Source organism: Labeo rohita, chromosome 21 (genome assembly GCF_022985175.1).
Source record: "Labeo rohita strain BAU-BD-2019 chromosome 21, IGBB_LRoh.1.0, whole genome shotgun sequence".
Classification (NCBI taxonomy): domain Eukaryota; kingdom Metazoa; phylum Chordata; class Actinopteri; order Cypriniformes; family Cyprinidae; genus Labeo; species Labeo rohita.
Genome location: NC_066889.1, coordinates 10945047 through 10963561, shown reverse-complemented (window position 1 = coordinate 10963561; position 18515 = coordinate 10945047). Strand labels below are relative to the sequence as shown.

Sequence of the window (18515 nt, the reverse complement as noted above, 5' to 3'; positions counted from 1 at the left end):
TCATTAAAACTCGAGAAAAGTTTGCATGGCCAAAACTTGGTCTTGGTGGAACAGATCTGTTATGTTTTCCCATAACAGGTCTATACAGGTGGAGCTGGGGAAGGTGGAGGGTATCTAAAGTGCACTGCAATTTATATAGCAAACATTAGCCAAGTATTTGAATGTTAAGCAGCAAGCTCATTGGCTGCTGATGCAACTAAAACCAGTTGGTTATGACATGCAAATAATGACATGATTACATCAGGTTGAGTTAAATCAGCTGGCACCATCTTTCATGATAGAACTTTGTGTTATTATCAGTTATAAGGTGTTTAATTGTAAATAAGTGAAACTCAAAAATGACTCAAATTCAATACTTTATTTTAATAAAGCTAAACAAATCATACATACCCTTCCAAAAATATAATTCCCCATCTTGTCTGCATATAACAAATTATTTTTTTTTCAACGTGCAAGTGCTGTCGTATCACCAACCCTTAACCATGAATTCTATGAAATTCCACCTCAAGCATCATATTCAAGATTAATCCAAAACCTCTTCATAAATGTGAACCAAGTTTGATTTTTTCCTGAATTCTTTATTGTTATTGTATACAGAAGCATAGTATACAAGAAAAGTAAATTAATAATTATTCTATTTCCATTCCCATTTAAAAAGGATTAATACTGTACAAATGGCATACTGTTAACCATCATAATGGTCACTGTCAACAGAAGCTGAGTTCATGAGCCACACATCAGACACTCGTCACGGTTCTCCAGCGAACAAACCATAGCTGCTTTGTTGCGTTCTTTGGTTTCCTCCTCATCACTTGGAGTTTTCTGCGTCTCCTTCAGTTTTTCTTTGTTGAGAGTGAACTGGATGGGGTTGGCGGCTGGTTTAGTTCTCAAGTAGTACATTCCCGTTTTAAGACCCTGTGGAGAACAGCACATGTACCGTTGATCCCTTGATTTCTATTGAATTTCTAGACTTCCAAACCTTGCTCAGGAAGTATCTGGCTTACCTGCTTCCAGCCATAGAAGTGCATGCTGGTCAGTTTGCCATAGTTGGGTTCAGCAATGTGGATGTTGAGGGACTGGCTCTGGTCAATGAAAGCTCCTCTGTCTGCAGCCATCTTTAAGACGGTCTTTTGAGAGATCTCCCACACGGTCTTATACAGCTCCTTTAGGTCATCTGGTATTGTGGGAATGCTCTGCAAAAAGAAGGATGTTTAGAAAGGTACACAAAAAGCAAAAACAGGAAAAAAAGATCCAAATTGGAAATGCTAACTAACCTGGATGGATCCGTTCTGAGCAATTAGCTGGTTTTTCATTTCTTCATTCCAAAGTCCTCGTTCCGTGAGGTCTTTGAGAAGATGCGGGTTCACAATCTAGAGGTAAATGTAACCCAACAGTTAATTATATACAAAGACATCAGCTTATCTGTTCTTGCAAACTTTCACTGTAACGCCAGACTCACCTGAAACTCTCCAGACAGAACTCTGCGTGTGTAGATGTTGCTAGTGTACGGCTCGATTGACTCATTGTTGCCCAGGATCTGAGCAGTGGAGGCAGTTGGCATGGGAGCCAGCAGCAGACTGTTACGCACTCCATGCCTGAGGAGCAAAAATAAATATGAGATATGTAACTATGTATAAGGATTTTTGTAAAGGTCCACTGAAGTGCTTTGAAACACACAGCGTTATTCTGTGTTGGCGTAATTTAAACTGAAACAGGAAGACAGGCCGAGAAATATCAAGCAGTCCCCTCTCCTTTTTTAAATAGCCAATATCATTTTGTTTATATCACAGCTTGGGCCAGAGCCGTTGAACTCAAAAAGCCACATTTGACAGCGTATGACAGCCGCAATCTCATCGATATCACAAAAAAAAAAAAAATAAATAATAATAATAAAATAATTCTGTGTAGAATTCAAATGGGTCTGATAGGTTTTTGCTGTCTGTGCCGAACTGCACATATGATCCGCTCCATGCTATCATTTCTGGAGCAGACTGTGCATGCGCTGCAGCGGTTCGCATGACCACGAAAACAGACTTCATTCACACCATTGGAAAGCAAATTTAAGTCTGTTTATATCTATTTATAGTGTAATGGACGGGACGTTTTGGATTCTAGAGAGCATTTGACTGGACAAAGTTTGATGAGAAGCAGAAGTGTTGGGTGATGTCATCAAAACCATTGATCCATATTGGCAGAAGTTAAAGACTGAAAGTTTTGTATGCGTGTATTTTTGTAAACGTAAATTCTGTCATTGTTTTGAAACATAATAGATTATAGATTTTTATCTTATGGGGACTTTAATGTATAAATAATGATTTATAAAAACATAACATGTATTGACCCTGTTTAAAATGAGCGGTTCGTTCATAAATCTGTATAAATCTGGAAATACAACTAGAAGACAGCTGACAGCAAACGTAGCACTAAAAAGGTAAATACTTTTTAAAAAAAAAAATCCCATAAAATCAATATTTTTAATTATTCTGTATTACTCTATTATTTTGTATCTCATATTTGTCTGTATTATGTTATGTATTAATACACTTTCTCGTCAATGTTTTTAATTCCCCTGATACTTCCTGGTCTTCCACAGATTCACTTTGATTCTGAATCACACAAGTAGTTACTAACTTTGCGATCTTCTCCTTGAGTGCCGCCCAGTCCCACAGGTCTGTTGGTGTCTTTTCCCACATATCATACTGTAGGATCTGTAAAATCAGACCAGGAACAATTAGAGCTCTGTACATCTCAAATGATATGCAATTTCCTTACACAAGTTTTCTGCAGATTTTAAAACAAGAACAAATATCTGCCAACAGACTCAGAACAATTAAACAACTTTTCATAACCCACTGGCGCTATTGGTTATTGTTTTAAGCATGGAATCGTAAAAATTAAATACAAGTTCTCAAAAAACAAGACTGTATGTCTATATTTAAGACTTTCTGCCCTGATTTAAGACCCTTTTAAGGCCTTAAAGGGACCGTTCACTCAAAAAAAAAAAAAAAAAAAAAAAAAAATGCAATTCTGTCATTCACACACCCTTGTGTCGTTCCAAACCTGTAAGACCTTTGTTCATCTTCAGAAGATATTCATTAAGATATTTTTGATGAAATCTGAGAACTTTCTGACCCTGCATGAACAGCAACCACATTCAAGGCCCAGAAAGGCAGTAAGGACATCAGACATCAGTGGTTCAACCATAATGTTGTGACGCTACGAGAATACTTTTTGTGCGCAAAAACAACAAAAGTAACAACTTTTTTTTTTTTTTTTTTTTAAACAGTTTCTTCTCTTCCCTGTCAGTCAACACCTATTCACAAGAGTACCATGATACATACATGTGGTGTTGCTGACACAGGAGCTGGCATTCTGACATAGAACCCAGATGCATTGCACTTTTCTGGGCTTTCAATGTGGTAATTACATTGCTGTCTATGCAGGGTCAGAAAGCGCTCAGATTTCATCAAAAAAAAAAAAAAAAAAAAAATTTAATTTGTGTTCCAAAGATGAACAAAGGTCCTACAGGTTTGGAATGACATGAGGTTGAGTAACTAATGACAATTTTCATTGTTGGGTGAACTCTTTCTCTAATTAGTGGATGGGAATTAATACTTTAAAATACTATAACGTCAAACTTACGCCCTTGCTCACAGGAGACCCAGGGTAGGTCTCATACGGCCCAACTTCTGCAGCCAGCTCACAGCTGGACTCCAGTGCAGCATAGTAGATGGTTTCAAAGATCTGTATGTTCAGGCGTTGAGCCTCTGCGCTCTCAAAGGGGAAGCGCATGAGGATGAAAGCATCGGCCAGTCCCTGAACGCCAATACCAATCGGCCTGTGACGCTTGTTGGAGTTCTCTGCCTGTTGTATGAGAAAAATAAGATCAGCCTCTGCAGAAATTACAATATGTAATGGCTAAAGCAGAAAAAAACAGCACTTCACCTCTTGCACTGGGTAGTAGTTGATGTCAATGATTTTATTCAGGTTCTTCACAATGACTTTTGTAACGGAGGCCAACTTCTGGAAGTCAAAAGTTCGCTCTGGAGTGACATACATGTTAAGTGCAATGGATGCCAGGTTGCAAACAGCCACCTGCAAGAAAGAATTTGGCCCTTCATAAAAGCACTTTTAAATGAAGTCAAAAAGTCACGTATTCTCCACTCCTTACCTCATCTTTACTGGTGTACTCGACAATCTCTGTGCACAAGTTACTGCACTTGATGGTGCCCAGGTTCTGCTGGTTGCTCTTGCGGTTGCAGGCATCCTTGTAGAGCATGTAGGGTGTGCCGGTCTCTGTCTGAGACTCAATGATGGCATACCACAGCTGCTGAGCCTTCACCACACGCTTAGCTCTGCCCTCCTGCTCATATCTGAAACAAAAGAGCAATGAATATTATTATACAGTGATATTAATAAACATCAACAGTTTTATACTAGTAGCAATACTACTATTTTCATACTTTGTGTAGAGCTTCTCAAATTCCTCTCCCCAGCACTCATCCAGCCCAGGAGAGTCATTGGGGCACATCAGAGACCAGTCCTACATGGGAAGAAGGTCACACATGAGTTTGCTTAAAATAAAGCTAAGTGGTTAAGGAAATAAATATACAATCACAAACAATTACACAACCATTCATTTATTTTCATTTCTAATGCATTTTTTTGTGCATTTATTTGATCAAAAGTAAAGTAACAGTAATATCCTGAAATATTACTACCTTTTAAAATAACTACTTTCCTATTAGAATATATTTTAAAATGTCATTTATATCTATGATGGCAAAGCTAAATATTCAGCACAACTGTATTTAAGATACATCTCAGTTTTTTATAGTTTAAAGTGTGTCTACCCCATTGGTCTCCACTCGCTTCATGAAGAGATCAGGAATCCAGAGGGCGTAAAACAGATCTCTAGCCCTCTGCTCCTCTTTACCAGTGTTCTTTTTAAGCTCCAGGAAGTCAAAAATGTCAAAATGCCAAGGCTCCAGGTACATCGCAAAAGCTCCTGGCCTCTGATGGATAAGGAGAGAAAATGTCAGTTTTTTTAAGCCCAACTTAAACCCTCTCTTGAATGTTACATTTAAAATGTCTTACCTTATTTCCTCCTTGGTCCACATAGCGTGCTGTGTTGTTGTAGACACGGAGCATAGGAACCAGGCCATTTGAGTTGCCATTAGTCTAAAACAACAACAACAAAAAAAAATTTAATTAACCCAAAGGCTAAGTTTAATAACACTAGTAAATCTAAGGCTGAGGATGGAGAAAACTCACCCCTGCTATGTAGCTTCCAGTGGCTCTAATGCAGCTCACTGCCACCCCGATACCTCCAGCAGACTTAGAAATGAGGGCGCACTGCTTCAGGGTGTCATAGATCCCCTCAATACTGTCATCCTTCATAGCAAGCAGGAAGCAACTAGACATTTGTCAGAACAAAGTTTCTTGAATTAAACATGATGCATAGAAGTCTATTGACTTCACCAACACCAAAGTCAGAACATTTGTTTGAAAAACTTCCCCCTTGTGTCTGATTGGTGCATAGTGATTGTATGTTTTCCTTCCTGGTATTTACCTGGAGAGCTGTGGGCGGTTGGTGCCAGCATTGAAAAGTGTAGGAGAAGCATGAGTGAACCACTTCTCAGACAGCAGGTTGTAGGTTTCTATAGCTGCCGCGATGTCCTCCTTATGGATTCCCACGGACACTCTCATCAGCATGTGTTGTGGCCGCTCAGCAACTGAAAACAAAGCAGTCAACGTGTCACAGGAACATTTTCCATTTTTATTATTCAGGTCAGTCCCTTTGCTCTTTTTGCTTTTTCAGTTGCATTTTCTTTATTTAAAATGGTCATCTTTCCATTTTAGTATTTACTATAGTGTTCTGTTGTTCCACTTTATGCAAATAAGAATGCAAATAAGAATATCATGACATACCCTTTCCATTGATCTTCAGCAAATAGGAGCGCTCCAGTGTCTAAAGGAGCCATTAAAAACTAATATTAACACCACAAAGTCACTTTTATATTTAGGTATACAAGTGTATATTCTCCATATTCTATGTTGGAATTACCTTGAAGCCAAAGAAGTTGTAAGAGAAGTCTCTGTCAAAAATGATGGCTGAGTTGAGGCGCTAGGGAGGTAAGGAAAAATTACATTAATTCTAAATACTTGAAGGAGAAGTTCAGTTCCAGAACAAAAATTTACAGATAATGTACAGACCCCTTGTCATCCAAGATTCTTTCTTTAGTCATAAACAAGTTGTGTTTTTTGAGGAAAACATTTCAGGATTTTTCTCCACATAAATTGACTGCTATGGTGCTGAGTTTAAATTTCCAAAATGCAGTTTAAATGCGGCTTTAAACGATTCCAAATGCAGTTGTAAATGATCCCAACCGAAGAAGAAGGGTCTTGTCTAGCAAAACGATTGGTTATTTTCATTAAAAAAAAATAAAAAAAAAATAAAATAAAATACAATTTATATACTTTTTCCATCTCAAACACTCATCTTGTCTTGCTCTGCCTGAACTGGCTCAAGTATATTCTGGCTCAAGACAGTTAGTGTATGTCGAATAACTCTTATCGTATTTTCTCCCTCAACTTCAAAAATCATTTCAAAATTATCCTACATCGCTGCAGAAGTACCAACCCAGTCTATGCAAAGTGAACTTGCAAAGAAGATCAAGCACCCTTAACAAAAAAGGTAAAATAGTGATATAGGGCGATTTTGAAGTTAACGGTGAACACGCAGTGTTTGCAGTGTCCAATGGTACAGTATGGTACTTTTTTTGTTAACAGTTACTTTTCTCTTTACTCTCTGTACATTTTTTTCAGTAAAAAAATACGTAAAAAAAAAAAAATCTCAATTTCAACATTTTGAACAAAAATTCTTGTTTTAATTTTTCTGATAATTAAATTAAGGCATTAAACATTTATTTATTTTTAATGAAATTTGTTGCCAAACAAACAGCGTTTCTGTTAAAATCAATACATGGAAGAAAAATTGTGTGAATACTCTGTTTTTTTTAAAAAAAAAAATAATAATTGTAAATTTTTTTCTACAATTAGGTGGTTCATCTTGTAATATTTATTTTTTTTAGCATTTAATTGTTTTATTTAAATTTGCCAGAAATAGGAATATATAAGCACTAGGGATGTCATAATACTCAATATAATATCGAACCCGTTTGGTACGACATCCATGGTTCAATACACGCTTGTGAATTGTGTTTTTCAGTTCTGCATTGAAATATTTTATTTTATTTTTCTCGGAATTTGCTGTGTGTGTGCCCATGATTTGGAAATGAGGAAATGCTTCCCCGCTTATATTTGAAAAAGCAACACACGCAGAGCATCTTCCCTTCTAATGACATGCAATAAGCCTTTCTAAACCTGTTGTCCAACAAAAGTTATAAAAACAGAAGTTATAAAAACATTATAACTTGTTTTTCATTCACAAAATCAGTCAAGTGTTTGTGATAACTTCCTTGTGTGATCTGATGTGAATTCTTATCACAAAATGAGGCAGACAATAAATTCTATGCTCATATTCTATGTATGTCGATTAGCAATGGCTTATGAAAATACACGACGGCTTGAAGAACACAGATAAACCATATATTATTGCAGACAAGTGTTTATTGTCCTTACAATTCATCATTCAAAACGTTTAACGTTATATCTTGTTTTTAATCAGCTATAGCAACAGCAATGCTTTTATCCATATTAGAGAAGCTGGAACGGAACATAATCAGTGTTACTTCTTTAAAGCATATGTGGTTTTGTTGCACAAGGGCGCCCTCTGGAGTCCAATATGAATGAAACCCATTCTATTTTGCATAAAAATCGAAAAAATACCTCTCTCAAAAGAAAAATTAAGCAGACATATACTAAACCACGCTTTTTCTAGTGTACAGAGGTTTACGGGAGTATTTTGTTAATTTGTTCCAAAAAACCACACTGAAATGACAAGATATCAGAACTGAACCGAACCGAAAACCGTGGTTAAAAACCGAGGTACGTATTGAACCGTGGACTAACTGTATTGTTGCATCCCTAATAAGCACCTACATTATACTGTACTGTATATTATACTACTGTACTAAAGTAATACAAGACTAATACATTTCTGTTACATGTTAAACCGCATTTTTATTTTAAAATGTTGCCAGTTAGTTTTCTGTGTGCACACTATGATATGATGCTAATTTTCTCAAATGAAACGGTAAAATTCACATGAAGTGACTCTCACAGCACTTCACGAGATTAAGTTTGTGTGTTCTTGTCGTCATATGAGACCCAAAAGCCAAAAACCACCGCAAGCCTCCCGTGTGCTTTACTATTTGTCTAGTAAACAAAACCGCGTCTCCATCATTCATTCATACAGAGACAAGCGGAGCATGGAGGATTCATATTTAAACCATCTTTTTGCGTTTTAAATTTTACAGGCACTAGTCCATATCGCAATTTGAATTAAGTGAGAGACCTACTTTTGCTTTATTCATCCAAAATTGACAAATTCTGTGGCATTCCGCGCTATAGAGTACATCCGTTCCCTATCTGTTGTACACTCCGAGTTGTGTCAGTGTACGACACTAGGGGTCGCTCTTGGGAGCCCAAACACCTCCGATAGTTTGAGAAGGTCCTGGCTGCAGCCTGCAGAACGGGGTGGAGCTGCATGTGGGGCAGGGCTACATGTGTCACCCCACCCACAAATTATATCATTGGTTAATGACACCAATGCCCTCAGCAGGATTTTATTTCCACTCTGTCGCTGCGTTGGTGAGTAGTTGAGCTACGAGTTTTGTCTTATTTGATTAGTTGTAATGTTTGATTGCAAAATGTTGTTCAAATCCTACTCTGGGTTTTAATGTAATAGGAGGCGTGGCTGCTTGAGAGGATTCTATGACAATATAGAGGATATGGACTCCTGTTTTACGTGCCAGTGCTAGAATGCCTGTGGAACGTAGTAGAAGGGAGAATCAATGTTAACCCAAAAGGTTTGTGTGTGTTGGTCTTGTTTTTTATCCTGGAGGGAACTTGTGTGTCTGTGTGTGTGTGTTTGTGCGTGTGTATTATTACATGTTAAATGTATGTGGTAACAACAGAAGACACAACAGGTGGGCCTCTGCTAATAAAACAGTGATGTTAAACTGCTGTTTTGTATGACCAATAAAATTAAATACTCAAACTGCATTATCTTCATGTTCTTTGAGTTTATTCCTCTTCATATATTGTTTAGTCCAACGCTTTTGGACTTCCAACTTTCTTTAACATGAGATAATCTCTATATTTTATCTCTACATGTACACACAATTTATTGTGAAAGGTTCTGTTATCAGAACCAAGCAATAGCGGTCATGTAGTTCTTATAAAAATGGCACTTTATCAATTCATAATTCTAAGACAACATTTTCAAAGAAACTTTAAGTGTTAAGTTGGTGACAAAAAAATACATTAAATACAAGTAAATGCGTAAATAAAAAAAAAAAAAAATCCCATAAATAATTTAAATTTGCAAATAAACATTAATCGTTGCAACATACAGTTCTTAATGCACAAAAATATGACGGGTCAAAAGCAGGAAGTGGATGCTTGCTTAGAAATAATAATGAAATTTTGCCCAATTTTTCTCTATCTATATGTATCTATCTTCACCTGTGCTCTTAACCGCACTTCCTGTATACAGAGGTGTCTACGTCATTACATGTCATTAGCCAACTGAACCATTTATTAATATCACATTTAGATAATTAACGAATTTATAATATATTTTTTAATATTTTATATGTAACATATTTAATATCACGAATGAATCGTAGCTTGAACTATCCTCGTAACCGCATTTCCTGTTTACAGAGTTGACTACGTCATTAGATGTCATTAGCCAATGAAAGCATTTGTGCACGTGCAGCCCCGCCCTGTTCTGCAGGCTGCAGCCGGGTATACCTGGATAGTTTTGAGAAAGGCCAATGAAATTGGGTGTGCAAATTTTGCCACGCCCCGGCCCGGCCATCCGGATATAAATAGGGCAGCGCATGTTCTGCTCACTCGTTTTGTTTTTCGGAGCCGAATGCAGCATCTGTGTGAGAAGCGGCATCATTCACCTCTTCGTCATTGGATCTACGGCACGGTACGGTACTTTTTTCGTTAACAGTTACTTCTCTCTTTACTCTCTGTACATTTATTTCAGTGAAACAATAAGTAAAAAAAAAAATAACAATAATTTCAACATTTTTAACAAAAATTCTTGTGTTTTAGTTTTTCTGATAATTAAATGAAGGCATTAAACATTTATTTATTTTTAATGAAATTTAAAATAAAAACCTATTATTTGTTGCCAAACAAACAGAGGTTTTTCTGTTAAAATTAATACATGGAAGAAAAATTGTGTGAATATTCTGTTTAAAAAAAAAAAAAAAAAAAAAAAAAAAAAAAAAAAAAAATAATTGTAATTTTTTTCTACAATTAGGTGGTTAATCTTGTAATATTTATTTTTTTTTAGTATTTAATTGTTTTATTTAAATTTGCCAGAAATAGAAATATATAAGCACCTACATTACACTGTACTAAAGTAATACAAGACTAATACATTTCTGTTACATGTTAAACTGTATTTTTATTTTGACAGGTTGCCGGTTAGTTTTTGTGTGCACACTATGATATGATGCTAATTTTCTCAAATAAAACGGTAAAACTCACATGACATGAGTCTCACAGCACTTCTGGAGATTAAGTTCATGTGTTCATGTCGTCATATAATAAGACCCAAAAGCCGAAAACCACCGCAAGCCTCCCGTGTGCTTCACAATTTGTCTAGTACACAAAACCGCATCTCTGCCATTCATTCATATTGAGCCAAGCGGAACATGGAGGAATCATATTTAAACCATTTTTTTGCGTTTTAACATTTACAGACGAGGGCGTGCGCCATCAGAAGCTGACGCCTCTGCTGAACTCACCGCTCCGGCGGCTGAGTCTCAGTCGGTGGCGGATGCTGAAATGACCGCCGCACTTTAACTGCCAGCCAAGGAGATCAGGGTTGTGTAGGTTCCCCCGCCCAGCCCTGAACCTTCTAGGCTGGACGATTGGTTCCTGGGTAAAGGACGTGACTCAAAGCCACGTTCGTCCCCGGTCCCGTTTTTCCCGGAAGTGCATAAAGAGTTGACGAAATCGTGGAAAGCCCCTCTGTCGTCTAGATAACGATATACCAACTCTCCGTCCCTCACCACCCTCGATGGCGGTCCGGCGAGGGGGTGTACGGAGGTTCCCCAGGTGGAGAGTTTTTTCGCCTGCTCTCGTAGGGAAGGCTTACATGACCTCTGGTCAAGCTGCATCCACCCTGCACGCCATGGCTATCCTGCAGGTCTATCAAGCCAAGGTTCTTAAAGATCTGCACGAGGGTGCTCCCGACCAGAGCTACTGCAGGAACTGCGCTCGGTGACTGACTATGCTCTACGAGCAACGAAGGTCACAGCGCAGGCTCTGGGAAGGGCGATGTCCTCTACGGTGGTCCAGGAGCAACACCTGTGGCTAAACCTGGCCGAGATGCGAGATGCCGAGAAGGTTTGCTTTCTTGACGCTCCCATCTCCCAGGCTGATCTCTTTGGTGAAACCGACTTTGCCCAGCAGTTCCCCACGGTGAGGCTATCAAACACATCCTGCCTTGGCGTGCAGCGAGTGCCTAGCCCAGTTCCACCGAGGCAGCAACCCCCACCTGCTCCACGCCGAGGGAGGCCCCCTACAAGAACAGCTCAGGCCCTGCAGCCTGCCGGTCCTGCAGCTAGACCCGCCCAACGGTCCAGTTCTCGTAGGCAGGTGGCACCGCCAGCCCGTCCACAGGCCACAAAGAACCCTCGTCAGGCTTCAAAGCGTTCCTGAGATGGGCAGCCCAGGGAAGGAGGATCTTTTGACCTGTCCGGGTCCACACTGGGGCCCTCAGGTCTCGTCACTAATGTTATTCACTTTATACTCCCCCTCTGGGCAGGTTGTGATCTCCATAGTGCCTTTTTCCTATGGGAAACAGTCACTTCCCAACGTTCTCAAGACACACAGCCACTCCACTGAGGAAGGCTTGGCTGCAGGACACTGCTGTAACAGGTCAGTTCTTGGACGTTGGAAGGTCACGAAGAGGTGAGCTGCACTTATGTTAACACTTTGGCTTGTTACTATCTGCGCCCTATCATTCGTGACATGGCCAGACTTGTGGCGTGCTTATATAGGGACCCCTAGTGTCGTGCGTATATAGGGACCCCTAGTGTCGTACACTGACACAACTCAAAGTGTACGACAGATCGGGAATGTCTCAGTTACATATGGTAACCCTCGTTCCCTGATGGAGGGAACGGAGACGTAATCCTCCATGCCACAACTCTGGACCGCCTCTGAGTGAGTTGAAGATCAGAACGAGTGAGCAGAGCATGCGCTGCCTTATTTATACCCGGATGGCCGGGGCGTGGCCAGCTATGCAAAATCTGCACACCCAATTTCATTGGCCTTTCTCAAAACTATCAGAGGTGTTTGGGCTCCCAAGAGTGACCCCTAGTGTCATACACTGACAAAACATCTCGGTTACCATATGTAACCGAGACGTTTTTTTAATTTGTTTGTTTAATAAAAGAACAAGGTTCTATATATATATATATATATATAAGTATATAAATTAAATAAAATCAGGGCTCTAGACTAACTTTTTGCACTGGTGCGCCTTTTTTCTTAGGTGCACCAGCACAAAAGTTAGGTGCACCCACATTTTCGACCGCATTGCATTTAATCGCCATTTACAATTATTCTAATTCTTATTTTTGCATGATGATATGATGAATGGATGTTTCATTTTTAACAGCAGATTCAGCTGATCTGCACACTTACATAAGCTAATAATCATTCTTGCTTTTAAGCCAATTCCACGCTAAAAAAAAATAACGTAAATGACATCTGGACCTGACTCTCCGCAATCTCTGATGAAATTGGTTGGGTGTTTGAACGCCTACTGGATCCTTGGACAAAAGTTTACAGGGGTTCACCCAATTTAAGAAATTTCTGATCGTAAAAAACTAATTATTTACATTTTTAATGTATTGTTTTCGTTATAATGTACTGATTCAAATTAGTAATCAATAATAATTCTTAATTTAATACTCGGCGTGCCTCCCTTGACATGCTCTCGCGTATGAACAGGCAGCAAATCAGGTGCTGGCATGGGCGCAATCATCAAACATATTTCAAAGGAAGCCGGCGCCATGGTCCTTATCGTTTTTATGCACATCAGAGGGGATTTAGAATTGGGTATACACAAAGTCGACTGATAAAGAAATGGGTATATGCAGGTTCTGCACTACACCACTGCATATTACCCTATTCAATGGCATTAACACAGGCGTAACTCCCTTCAAACTTTATTTGGAATGTCACCTTTTCTGTCACAACTTTTCGAGCAGGCGAACAGACACATACACACACAAAAATGAAATTGTTTGCCTGTTGAAAAAAGTATTTAAAACGGTTTCACATTTTAGAAAATGTAGTTAATATTTACGTCATTGTTGATTTATCTCATCCACCCGCGACCCACTCGCAAATAATCAGAAGGCATTTTTTTAAATTACCCGACCCGCGGGTTATCCGCAGCGCCCGCGGATATAACCGCCACCCGCGCATCACTAAACTCAGGCCATGGTCTTCTCACACTCCCTTCACTATCTCTGATTGGTTTAGACCATGATATGGGCCTAATGTGTGTCTGTTGAACCACAATCACGGAAACTTTTTTTTTTTTTTTTTGCCCTCAAACGGCTGGTCAGTTTTTTTTTAGTCGCACTATTGAGAAATTAGGTCACACTCTAAGCCCTGTAAAATAAATAATTTTTATGAAAATAACCAATCGTTTTGCTTCTTCCTCTGCTAGGATCATTTGAAGCTGCATTTAAACTGCATTTTGGAAGTTCAAACTCGGGGCATCACAGAAGTCCACTATATAGAGAAAAATTATAAAACGTTTTCCTCAAAAAAAAAAAAAAAAGGAATTTTGAATTTCTCAAATATTGATAAACATATACATTCTTGCATCAAACAGTTTTTTACTGTAATTCTTGTAAAATATTTACATTTAACAAGAATTTCTCAATTTTTAAATTTATTAAAAAAAAAAATAATTAAAAAAGGGCTCTACACTTTTCTTAAAAAAAAATAAAAAATAGGAGCACAGTCAAAAATTTCAGGAGCACCTTCTAATCGATAATCATCTTCTGTCGAATTCAAAAAATTATATTTATAAGCTTTTTTTAAAAATTTGTAATTAAAACAACAGAATAAAAACAACTAGAAAAAGAATAAGTTACTAATCAAGTGAAATCAATATAAAAAAAAAATTGTATTACAGAGGTGCAGAACAAAAAAGTGGCTTGTAAGTGTATTTTTACATGCTTTAATGAGGCTCAGAGGTCACATGAGTGCAGTGAAATTCATAACTTCATGTTGAGTTTAATGTTTTATATATAATATTTTGAATATAGAAATATTAAATGATTTAAATAACAGAAAGATACTTTAAAATTAAAGTAAAATGTAAATTAAAAAAAAAAAAAAAAAATCAATTCTAATTTGAAGCTTGTGACAAATGCGCACATAAACCTGATCACTTTATTTATTGTTTATGTAAACACCACATTCAGATTCATCAATCGGAATTAATTCAGTCAGAATGAACCAAAAATTTTGCATGTAAATGTAGTTGTGTTCAAGGAATCAACATATGTCTGTAATACATTACTTACTCACTGCTGCAAAAACACGTTGTAAGTACGTTAGAAACCTCTGAAGCTCCCCTCACCACAAGCACAAATATGCTGATAGGGCCATTTGCAGATGCTCTTAAATATTTTTTTTTTATAGTCGCACACAGTAGTTTTCAGTCGCAAATGCACTGCTTCTTCATAGGTTAATGCAGGGCTGCGCAATGCGCGCATCAGCTTGCATGCTAAGATTTTATTTTTGCGCTACCCCATCTCCACCTTAATCATTAACGCCATTTCATTTAGTCTTTGACCGCACATATAGTAAAATTTTTAAAATAGCACCATTCTACTAAACAAAATTAATTTCATATTTAATTCAAGCGCTTTCAAGGACCTATTTTTGTTTTCAAGTACTTTCCAGGCCTTGGATCCACGTGTCTGATATTCAAGTACTTTCATGAAGCGTGGGAACCCCGTTTAACCCATAATATGACTTTGCTGGGAAAAAAAAAAAAAAAAAAAGACCAATCATACATATGCATATCATACTTACGTCTTTGTTGGCCAAAACAATGTCAAGCGTTTCCTTGGAAATCATAGGCGAGTGGCGGTCATTCAGAGGATTCACATAGTTGTAGAGGTCCTCCATAACCTCTGTTATTGGAGGAGGCAAATGATAAGCAGCAAATAAAAGCATTATGATTCAATTTAGATTGTCCTGTAGACAAGAAACAAGGGATGCATAGCAACTCACCACTAAAGACCTTCTTGGTTTCTTTGTGCAGGTTGGACACAGCGATGCGGGCCGCCAGGATGGCATAGTCAGGGTGTTTGGTAGTGAGCGTTGCAGCGATCTCAGCAGCCAGGGTGTCCAGCTCTACTGTGGTAACGCCGCTGTAAAGACCCTGAATCACCTTCATGGTGATCTGAGTCTGCAAATCAAACAGATTTGATTGAGGTTCAGAGCTTTACATTTGACTTCTTAGAAGATAATTTGTTATTTTGAAGGAATAATTCACCGAAAAATGAAAATTGTGTCATTAATTACTCACCCTCATGTTTTTCCAACCCCCTAAGACCTTCGTTTATCTTCGGAACACAAGCGAAGATCTTACGGGTTTGGAACGACATGAGGGTGAGTAATTAATGACATAATTTTCATTTTTGGGTGAACTATCCCTTTAATACAGGGCAATAAGGAAGACTTAAGAATAAGGACAGGATGTTGTGCAAGCTTCTAAATGATGCTTGTGTGTACACTGAAATTGTTAGTTCTTTATGGTTTATGTGTTTAACTATTACTATGGTTTTGGATTTTCTAACAATCTTGTTAACTAACTGTAATAGCGACTAGGCCAGGGGTTTTCAAACTGGGGTCTGAGGAACTCTAGGACGTGCTGGGGGAGTGTTTAGAGACGTATAAAATGTGCAAAAAAAGAGATTAAAGTTAAATTAGATTATTTATTAGATTATAATAATTATTATATAATAAATATAATAAAATTATACAATAAATATTAGAGATTATTATTAGATTATTAATAAAAAAATATTAGATTAAAACAAAACACAATATATTATTTATAATATATATATATAATATATATATATATATATATATATATATATATATATATATATAGAGAGAGAGAGAGAGAGAGAGAGAGAGAGAGAGAGAGAAATAAATCAAAGCATCAAAGAAAAAAAAAAAAAAAAAAAAATTCTTAGCAAGGATGATCATGTTTTGGGGGTCTGTGTGGCATCTACTATTGAAACTATTGGAATAGGCAATGGTTGACCTTAGAAAGTGTAACAAACTTAAGAGGTTAATGCATTTCATAACTTACAGGATCAACAAACTCGGAGTTGAGTCCATAGCAAAGTTTCTGGATGCGTGATGTGATTTTGTCGAACATAACACGCTCCTGGCGCCCATCTGAGACAAGAAAAACACCAGATGAATAAAATCAAGCTATTAATATTATTATGTGACCCTAGACCACAAAACCAGTTTTAAGTAGCACAAGTATATTTGTAACTATAGCCAATGAATACATTGTATGGACAAAAATCATTAACATATTAAGTAAAGATCAGGTTTCATGCAGATATTTTGAACATTTACTACCGCAAATATATCAAAACGTAAATTTTGATTACTAATTTGCATTGCTAAGAACCAGATTTTAAAATACTATCCTATCCTAACACACCATACATGAATAGAAGGCTTATATATATTCAGCTTTCAGAAGAAATTGAGATGTATAAATGGCTGGTTTTGTGGTCCAAGGTAACAAAATAAGTCGAGCATACCACTTATGATCAAGAATAGATGAACATGTTAAGAACTCCTAATAAAAACATGAAAAGTGCGTAAAAATATGATGCTAATAATTATATCAAAACAATTATAAGCTAGCATAACCTGTCGACGATTTATGTAGCGTCTGCCATTCAAGTCAAATATTTTACTATTGGCAATAATCTAGTCAATGAAGAGGTTCGCGCCAACTTTGAACAAAGAACGCAGCTAGTCATAAGGTGCAGCTAACATGAACACATAGCATACGCAAAAGTAACGTTATGTAGTTGGAAAATCAATATAATAACCTACAATCAATAAACCTACGACCTTAATCAACACCTTATATGAACACATTCGCCTTCTCTTTATGTTTTCGACACTACTAGTGCTACACGATTAAGGTCAATACATGTTTGACTTAAAGATTGGACTTCCTTGTCATGTGAACATTACATAAACAATATTTATACTTGTTTATATTAGCATACAAATGTTATATTATTTCACTATACTGGAAATTTTGCAACTAATTGGAGAAGAAGACTTTACCTCTCTTAATCACGTGCATGACTGAGGTCTCTGGTACCGTAGAAAGCACTGAAAAAAAAGCAGTATTAAAAAATAGTAATAACAATCGGGTGTTAATGATGGATAAAGTGTTTTTCTTTTGGCCGGTCTCTCAGCAGCCGCTTACACAAGCTCTTGTTATGAATAGTTCTGAGCGCGGGACACAATCCCGCGCTGATTTCGTCACAAACCGGAAATAAAGTTAGGCAATGGGCTCTCGCTCCTTCTTTACGTCATCGTAGTCGTCAGTTTTAACGGACGGAACAGGAACTATTTTTTTATTTTTTTTATTTTTTTTTTTTAAACATTTTTAAATATTGTAAGAAATCTGATTTTCTTTTTCAACTCTTATTGGCCCTGTCCCAAACCGCACGCTAAACCCGCAGTCGCGGTCTTTTATTGAGTCCACACTGTCGTGACGCAATGCCGCTTTGACTGTCGGGTAACGTTAGATGTCTGCTGCGGAACTCGAAGGGGCTCGCATCGGTGGGTGGGTAAAGGCTAAAAGGGATACAGCTCTGGCTACTGGGTTTTTATATTATAGTAGGGGCTAGGTTTAGGGTTGGGGTAGGTGTAGACGTTCATAAAACACAATCTAATAGGTAGAACAATTCATTTTAATCTTAGTTTCCGGTCTGAGCTGTATCCCCTCTAGCCACAACCGCATCAGTTCGGGCTTGGTAGAAGTGCGCATAGCGACCGCAAGGGGGCGCTCGCGAGCACCCTTCTGGAAGCTAAAATGAAGTATGGGACACAATAGCGACCGCAAGGGGGGCGCTCGCGAGCACCCTTCTGGAAGTTAAAATGAAGTATGGGACACCCTTATGGTCTCATGAGGTGCCTCCATAGACTGTAAAAAACATAGACGTAGTGTCCGTGACGTCACCCGTAGATTTCTGAAGAGCATTTTT

General features: G+C 37.8%; 1 protein-coding gene across 2 annotated transcripts; it reads right to left on the bottom strand.

Moving 5' to 3' along the window:
• Positions 1 to 343: 343 nt before the first annotated feature.
• rrm1 (ribonucleotide reductase M1 polypeptide) lies at positions 344 to 17869 on the bottom strand. Of its 2 annotated transcripts, XM_051093758.1 has the most exons (20): positions 17732 to 17869; positions 17587 to 17634; positions 16577 to 16665; positions 15484 to 15661; positions 15283 to 15383; positions 6068 to 6127; positions 5932 to 5971; positions 5573 to 5735; positions 5275 to 5416; positions 5098 to 5181; positions 4854 to 5015; positions 4464 to 4543; positions 4172 to 4373; positions 3946 to 4095; positions 3643 to 3864; positions 2632 to 2708; positions 1460 to 1595; positions 1275 to 1370; positions 1005 to 1193; positions 344 to 915 (listed from the first exon to the last, which is right to left on the bottom strand). In XM_051093758.1, exons 2-20 carry the CDS (start codon positions 17603 to 17605, stop codon positions 724 to 726), a joined length of 2382 nt encoding a protein of 793 aa, XP_050949715.1. In that variant the 5' UTR covers positions 17606 to 17634; positions 17732 to 17869; the 3' UTR covers positions 344 to 723. The 2 variants fall into 2 exon arrangements, with proteins under 2 accessions (XP_050949715.1, XP_050949714.1); XM_051093757.1 differs by having other exon boundaries at positions 17587 to 17799.
• Between the last annotated feature and the right edge of the window lie 646 nt (positions 17870 to 18515).